General features: G+C 40.9%; 1 protein-coding gene across 1 annotated transcript; it reads left to right on the top strand.

The window, feature by feature from the left end:
- Positions 1-2250: 2250 nt before the first annotated feature.
- LOC129410857 (uncharacterized) lies at positions 2251-8811 on the top strand (the record flags this gene model as incomplete). The annotated part of the gene is given in 15 exon segments (XM_055159797.1): positions 2251-2547; positions 2549-3554; positions 5895-6025; positions 6195-6284; positions 6378-6449; positions 6538-6614; positions 6711-6744; positions 6825-6916; positions 7050-7109; positions 7189-7320; positions 7567-7690; positions 8062-8210; positions 8311-8410; positions 8546-8622; positions 8703-8811. Coding segments are annotated over 15 exon segments (2550 nt in total), but the record flags the coding sequence as incomplete, so codon positions are not given.
- Positions 8812-8846: the final 35 nt, after the last annotated feature.

Raw genomic sequence — 8846 nt, 5'->3', positions numbered from 1 at the left:
GGCCACTGGGTGGGACGTGTGCAGGAGCAAAGAGAATAGTGCTTATATCCTTTTTTACCAAAGGGTGCACTTTGACTAGAGCCTGGCGCTGTAGAGGTCTGTTGTTCTAAATACGCCAATTTCACAACTTACCATTTAACTTCTATTACTTCCAAGTATACTGCTACTACACTACTTTTTAAATATTTATTTTGGATATTGGGCTATTAAATAGGATCCCCAAACAACCATGAAGTGTGTGCGCGCGGGGACCCAGCTCTGAGTGCACAGTGATAGACGCCCGAGCAGAAGAGAGGCGCTAAAGACGCCCGAGCAGAAGAGAGGTGCTCCTAAAGACGAGCAGAAGAGAGGTGCTGCTAAAGACGCCCAAGCAGAGGAGAGGTGCTGCTAAAGACGGCCGAGCAGAAGAGAGGTGCTCCTAAAGAGGAGAACTCGAGCTGCATTTGGTCATTTTATCTGAATAAAGCCGAGGGAGGGATAACAAATACAGTAGTACTGGAGTATTTCCTGTAAAAGTATTGTGTGGAACTGGAGCTGCATCCATACAACTTTAAATTTGTTCAAACAACACGATCATTTTAGGAATAAAACTAAGAATGGACAAACAGACAAATGAAAGTACGCACGCACAGATCTGAATATGTGTTGCATTGTTAATGTAACAAATAAGTATTACATATTTTTCTATTTGTATGTTTATAGTATATACTGTAACGGTTGTGTTTTAGTTTTTCCTCCAGTGGTGCAGAAAAGAGGAAGCCACAGTGTGTGCGTCGGCCATGTAACTTCCAGTAACTGTAGCGCTAAATGATCTTGTTTGCCACTTCATGGCCCCATACAGGACAAAGGACAAAGGTATGTATATTTGAATTATGATCCATTACCATCATTGAAATTTGATTCATATTTTTATATTCCAGACAGCAGCATGGGAAGTGACAGGATGCACCGAGGTAACAATGCCACCCCGCATCTTTCAAAATAATACATGAAAATGAATAAATAAACAATTTTCAAATAATAAGCTGTCTGTCTAGTCATATTTTAAGAGTAAAAATATATATATGTGACAATGACCATTTAGCAGTGTTCTGTCTCCAAAATGATTGGTTTAGATTTAAGGCCTATTCGCACGGGATTAGTTTTATCTAAAGATGTCTGAGAGAAAAACTGTGAACATTTGCACGAGACACATCAGTAAACTATCTCTTGTTATGGACTTTATTCCAGAAATGGCGGACTGATAAACACCGCAACAAGACAAGAACCTTTTAATCCATCATGTTGCCAACAGTGATTTTAATTTGAGTTTGTTTTTAGCAGAATGCACCTGAACTGTAGCATCAAAACACCGTGTTTCTTACCAAACTCACACAAACCACAGTCACCATCAGATTTCAGCCATAGTCTTTCTCTGTTGATCTGTTCACAAACACTGGTGTATGGACCAACACACACCAAACTGATCTACTGCCGGCAAAATAAATAAAAGATATGTTTAATGTAATTGGTGTGGAACATTCCATGCAAAGCAATCACATCTCCACGGAGACAAGGAGACTGAGATAGTGGACTAATAATAGAAATAAACCAATATACATCAGGACATTATTTGCACTTTTTTGTTTATCAGCTATTGGCCTTAAATCTCCATTGGTCGATATTTTGTTTTGACCAACCAGCTACCTAATAATATGCAACCCTAACCTTAAGAATGCAAAATTAAAACACTTCAGTGCAAAGAGATAAAAGCACAAAATGTGTCTACACTGTTCTTGTATACGTTTGTAGTAAAAAGAGCTGTAGTAAATTGAAAGTACAGTACCATAACGTCCGAATCCGGATCGAGTCCGCAGTCACGTGATTGGCGCCGATTTCTGATCACGTGATCAGATCGGGACAACCCTATTTATTATAATTAATTGGATTGTTTGTATTGTTGTCTGTTTTTGTATGCTTTCTGTGTGCTATTTCCATGCTTTCTGTAATGTTCATTGCTGCTTGTACAGCAATCTGTAAACCTTGTTTTTAAAAAATGCTTTCTTTATTTATCAACCCCTAATTTACATATCTCCATGACAACCTTTGATATTTAGTTTCAGAATTCTATCCTGACCTTTGTAAGCTGTGGAAGAGTGTTCCACTAAGTTCATTTCTAGAGAACAGTCGACCGAAGCAGACGCATTTGTTGAGCTCTCTACGCAGTTTCTCTACATAAACAGAAAGATGTTCAGACGCCTCACATCAAAAATGAGCGTTAAACACAGGAGGAGGATCATCACTGAGGATCCAGACTGGTCCCTGGAACAAGTGCCTTACCTGTCCAAACTCTGTCTGCAGGAAATCATCAAGAACATAGAAGTTCTTCCTATATATGGAGAACTGGGGCCTTCTGAGCAGAAGTTCATCCAGGAGAAGCTACCACCGAATGCTCCCCTCACAGTCACGGCCAACCTGATCCCCGACGGCGTCTACTGGGAACGCCGCTCCAAGGAACTCTGGGACAACTGCGACGTGTCCTACCATGGCCAGAGCTGGAAGAGACTGTTTTTTTGAGCGCTACTTGGAGGGACTAATCGAAGCGTTCATCCCTGGAGAAACCAAGCTCAAAACCATCCTGGAAATGGTACCTCTGTGTAAAGATTATGTGAAAGGATTGGATATTAAAGAGCTACTCCTGCCGATTAAAACACTACAGAAGAAGGAGGAAGAGGAGGAACATTCCAAGCTGGGCAGTATCCACGATGAAGAGGACAAACCTTTTCTAGACCATTTTAATTTCAATGTCCTGCTGGAAAAGCTGGACAACCTGGAAGAGCTCCACCTGGTGTACAGAGTGAAGCAGTGCGGCATCAACTACCAGAAGGATATGTTTCGGATGACGCAGAGGGACTGTGAGACGCTGGCTCAGGCTGTCAAGTCCTGCAAGACTCTCAAGGTTCTGCACCTCTACCACAGCATGGTCGATGACACTCAGTGCAGACTTCTGGTTGAACACTTACTGGACCACCCATCTTTGACCAAGCTGGACCTCAGTTTCAACTGCATAGAAGACAGAGGAGCCAGAGCCATCGGCAAACTGCTCACCCAGAGTAAACTGAAGACCCTCAAACTTTACAACACCATGATCAGAGACCACGGCGCTAAAGCCATCGCCCACGGCCTCTCCACTAACACCACTCTGGAGGAGCTGAACCTGAGCCTGAACCGTGTGGGGGACGAAGGAGGGGAAGCCATCGCGACCGCTCTGGTCAACAACTCCTCCCTGAAGACCCTGGACCTGGGGGGGAACGAGGTGGGCGAGCTGACCGCCATCGCTCTCTCCAAAGTGCTCATCCAGAACCCAACCCTGACAAGGATCAGTCTCCTATTCTGCAAACTGGGAGTGGAAGGAGGTAAAGCCCTGCGGGAGGCCATGTCCAACAACAGCACTGTGCTCAGGTTTGTCCTGGACTGCACCGACATCGAGGAGGACGACATGGACTTCATAAACGAGGTGGTGTGGGCCAACGAGGAGCGGGTGTCTCTTAAGTCAAGACCAAAACTGTACCAATGTATTTCAATGAATTAATTAAAGAAGACATAAATAATAATGATCAAACTTAAAAAAAATAAAAAAATAAAAATGCTACCTGAACTGTAGCATCAAAACACCGTGTTTCTTACCAAACTCACACAAACCACAGTCACCATCAGATTTCAGCCATAGTCTATCTCTGTTGATCTGTTCACAAACACTGGTGTATGGACCAACACACACCAAACTGATCTACTGCCGGCAAAATAAATAAAAGATATGTTTAATGTAATTGGTGTGGAACATTCCATGCAAAGCAATCACATCTCCACGGAGACAAGGAGACTGAGATAGTGGACTAATAATAGAAATAAACCAATATACATCAGGACATTATTTGCACTTTTTTGTTTATCAGCTATTGGCCTTAAATCTCCATTGGTCGATATTTTGTTTTGACCAACCAGCTACCTAATAATATGCAACCCTAACCTTAAGAATGCAAAATTAAAACACTTCAGTGCAAAGAGAAAAAAGCACAAAATGTGTCTACACTGTTCTTGTATACGTTTGTAGTAAAAAGAGCTGTAGTAAATTGAAAGTACAGAAATTGGGAAAAACAATGAAAAACGGCCCAAAAATATTGTCAGAGTTTATCAGGCATGAGCTTCTCTGAATTCTAAACACTCAGTATCAGCATCAGCCTGGGTAACATGTTACTAAAGTACACTGTAATAGTTAAATACACCACTGCAGAGAATCACATTTAATATGGGCGATGTTTTGTACAATGATTGAATAGGCCAAAGCATGGATGCAGAAAATTATTATTTATAAAAATGTGACATGGGAAATGTGAAGATCATTGAATCTTCATGAAGTCTTCAAGTCGTTCGAACTGCCACATTCTGGGCCCACTTCTCACAGGAGTAAATACAGCGTGATTAATAAACTATTTGTTATATTTGCACAGTGTTACTGTCAGTTACCCTTCTATTCACTGTTTTAACAAACCAAATAATTTTGAGTCTGGCAGGTGCGCAGTATTTATGACATTAACACATTTGATTGTGTTTACAGTCAAAACACCAATCTGCTATGGCTGTAATATTACAAAAAACAAAAGTCTTCCTGACATCCCGACTGTTTTCAGACAGTTTAAGGCGATGTAAGGTGCACTGTGTAACAGAGCCCTGCAGTCCCGCGGGACCCCACGCAAAACAGTGCTGCGCGGGACAAATTTTGAAAGCTCACTGCGGGTGTGCGGGCGGGAGCGAGACTGCACAACGCGGGAGTGGGCGGGAGGGATAATAAACTGCAGTCCCGCAAACTAAATATTAGTGCAAAGTAAAATATACAAATGAATGTAAGCATATCATGCATAATTTGTATAATATTTTATTTGGCGTTAATAAAAACATTTTAAGCAGCAGATGTCCCCCCTCCTGTACGCCGTGCGAAGAGTCCCCCCTCTCGTCCCGTACGCCACGCGAAGAGTCCACCCAGCCGTACACCACACGATCAGTCCCCCCTTGTCCCGTATGTCGCGCGGGCTACACCACTAAACCAGAACTAAACCAGAGCTGAAAACAGGTCTAAAACCAGGACTAAAACAGGACTTAACCATGCCACCGGACCGCCCACCGCGCCTCCTCCCACACGCAGCCCAAATCCTTTGACTTCTCTGTGTTTGATAGAGCTTAAGAAAGCAAAGGTTCCCATCCTGCGGGACTTGCAGGCGGACGCGGGACAAAATAATAATACGGTTAAGTAAAGACTGAACAAACAAGATCTTTCAGGATGTGGTCGCTACATTCATGTAGTTTTAAAAAAACATGACAATATCAAGTAATCCAAAGTATTCAGATTACGTTACTCACTTTTGAGGTCTGTAATCTGTAGGGGAATACATTTTAAAAGTAACCTTCCCAACACTGCCTCTAGTACAGCGGGCGCTGGGACAAACAATCGCTCTCACTGGACTTCCCTGATCAAATCCCGCGCCTCAGAAAACTGTTGTGCGCTGTGTGTCCTGTGTGTTATATACATATATTATTTATCCGATACCTGATCGGACCATAACGTCCGAATCCGGATCGAGTCCGCAGTCACGTGATTGGCGCCGATTTCTGATCACGTGATCAGATCGGGACAACCCTATTTATTATAATTAACTGGATTGTTTGTATCGTTGTCTGTTTTTGTATGCTTTCTGTGTGCTATTTCCATGCTTTCTGTAATGTTCATTGCTGCTTGTACAGCAATCTGTAAACCTTGTTTTTAAAAAATGCTTTCTTTATTTATCAACCCCTAATTTACATATCTCCATGACAACCTTTGATATTTAGTTTCAGAATTCTATCCTGACCTTTGTAAGCTGTGGAAGAGTGTTCCACTAAGTTCATTTCTAGAGAACAGTCGACCGAAGCAGACGCATTTGTTGAGCTCTCTACGCAGTTTCTCTACATAAACAGAAAGATGTTCAGACGCCTCATATGTTGTGCACAGGTCAGTTATGTGTAGTAAACTGCAACATTAGTTTGGTTTAGGTTCAAATGAGTTATGTTTAGTGAGAGTTTAGAGTCAGGAGTCATTTGTCTTGCGTCAGTCAATGTTTGATCGGAGTTGTTCCCAACACTTAACTGTATTTTCACAAAGTTTTCTTGTGTTTTAGCAGGATGTGCAAGTCCTGAATCCAGATGACATCGAGAACAGCTGTGAACCCCCCAAAACAACTGGGTGTTTATCGTGGTTAAGATGTCTTTTAGTACGTCACACTTTATGTTATCACTTGAACAGTTAAACTGCAGTATTTTTGTTTAAAATTGTTTCTGATATTTGACTCTTGTGTTTCTCTCAGAAAAAGAAAAAGGCCCAATCTCCATCAGAAAAAGAGGCTAGTAAGAGCAGTAGGCCTCTCAGGTTCTGGAGAGTAAGTGCACGTCTCATAATAGAACTGAATCATATGATAATAGGACTTTATTTATTTGCTGTTTTTAAAATATTTATTTAATTAACAGAAGAGGAACAAGGTTTGCCCTTTTCCAATCGAAGAACCAGACCCAACACCAAAGGCCAGGACGCCAGTACAGGCCCGGTAGGCACTCATTTTACACATTTAGAAGTTTTTAAGTAATACAAATTAAAATGTATTTATTAAATCTGAATGTAAAATAACATGTGTTTGTTTCAGGGTTGCAGAGTCCACAAAGCCCAGCTGTGTACAGGTAAGTTTCAGTTACATGTATTACAGTATATACTAGTACAGCTCTGGCTTCAGTGTGTAATGTTTCTGTTTCTTTAACAGACTGGAGGAAAGGTTTCCCCTGATGAAGTGACCAAGGAACAGAACTGTCCTCCATCAGTATTCAAGTGTCTGGGTTTTAACCAACAGAAATGGTACATCAGAATTTACTTACTTTTTTTTATTTATTTATTTTTTTTAATCAGAGGATTGTAGATATTTATGTTAAAACAAAGTAGTTTTAAGAATTAAGAATACTTTTGTAATCTCTGGTTTGTCTTTCTTTAGCCCCAATCCTCCTAAGCCTGTTCCTTGCCAAACAGTGACGGTCAACCTGGCGCGCTTTGGGTACGTTTTTTAGTTATGATTGATGCAGTTTATTGACAATAACTGAACAGAGATTAGATGATGTTGTTTTCATTTGCAGACTTCCCAACATTGGAAATACGTGCTACATCAACGCCAGTGTTCAGAGCATCATGACCCTGGAGCTGTTCATGGTGAGCGTGAGCTCTCAGAAGAGAGTTTGGGTGAAGAGCAGAGACGCAGGCCTGTTGAGGTACGCGACAGCTACGCACCCTTTACTAAATACATATTTACCATTTTCTAACTGTGTAAAAGCAACCAGCAGAGGTCACTGTATAAGGAAACTGTTTTATCTTTTTTATCCTTTCTTTTCTCTCTCAGACACTAAAGTTTACAGTTACAATCTTTTTTAAATAATGATCGATAATTACTACAAAAAAGTAATGTAAACCGTACAGAGTGAAATGCCTTATTTGATGAGCTCATGTCTCTTCCACAGACACCTTTACTCCATCCAAAAGTGGAGATACTCCACTCAGGAAGATAAGAGGAACACACTGATGCGCTCTTTCAAGGCCCTTGTAGCTTCCAAGGCTCCAGAGTTTACAGGGTCCCAACAGCAAGTGAGTAACTTTAGCCATGATTGAGGGATGCTCCATTCTGGCAAAAACAGGATATAACTGAAATAATAATTATTTAGAACAATTACATTTATCAGAAGTAGCAGTGAATTTTGTATCTAACATAATGCATTAGTAGTATATTTAAATTAGTTTTCAAACTCTATAGAGATTACAAAAGTGACTTTTCTTTAGGTTTAGGTTTTTTAGTTTTTACGCAGTGAAAAAGGCTGTTCAGTTAATTAAATTAAAAAGTCATAACATTTTCATAAAGATTCCATAAAGACAAACCGGTACACTAATTTGATATTTCTTTGAGGATTAATGAAACATTCTGGTTCTGATAAACTAAAGTTACTGTGTGTGTGTTTCAGGACCCCCATGCGTTCCTCACTGCGTTGTTTAGTCAAATTCAAAGTTTGGCACCAACACTGCAGAGAATTGCTTTGAGCCTGGGCACTACCTACAGGTGCCCAGTGCAGGAGCTCATCTTTAACATGGATCAGACCAGGACCTGCCAGAGGTACGGGCTCACAGCAAACACAGTACTCTTCAGTATCATTTACTTCATACATACTTGATGTACTTCATATACTCCATGTACCGTATTAATGTTTGTGCAGGTGTGGAATGGGCTCACGTCACACAGAGATTTTTAACTCTGTTTCTCTGAACCTGCGTAAAGATGCTACGGCTCAGGACCTCCTGGACGACTATTTGAAAGTAAGATTTTCAAACTGTTTCCTTTGGTATAATCCAAGTATTTATCTGGCCGAGTAACTTTATTTGTGAATTTGAAATACTCAATACAGTACTGTATTTTTTATTTAATTTTCACATTATGTTTGATTTTGACAGGCCACAGACCTGGAGTACATGTGCGGCTGTGGTGAGCAAATGTCCTCCGTACAAAACAGCTTTTCGACACTGCCCGAGTAAGTGGAACAAACGTTCATTTGAATGAAACAACTGCCTTCTCCTTACTAACTATTGTTTACATTTTGTCCTTACGCAGAGTTCTGATGCTCCACCTGAAAAGGGTCAGGTTCACACCCAGTTACCAGCTGGAGAAGTTCAATGATGCCGTCTACTTAAACAGAGACCTTGTGGTGTCGTCAGACAATGTAAAGTCAATTTTCCACAGTTGTAGTGAAGGAAC

Source organism: Boleophthalmus pectinirostris, unplaced genomic scaffold (genome assembly GCF_026225935.1).
Source record: "Boleophthalmus pectinirostris isolate CB_2022bp ecotype Guang Dong unplaced genomic scaffold, ASM2622593v1 HiC_scaffold_2799, whole genome shotgun sequence".
In the NCBI taxonomy this organism is placed as follows: Eukaryota; Metazoa; Chordata; class Actinopteri; order Gobiiformes; family Gobiidae; genus Boleophthalmus; species Boleophthalmus pectinirostris.
This window is presented reverse-complemented; position numbering and strand designations above follow the sequence as displayed.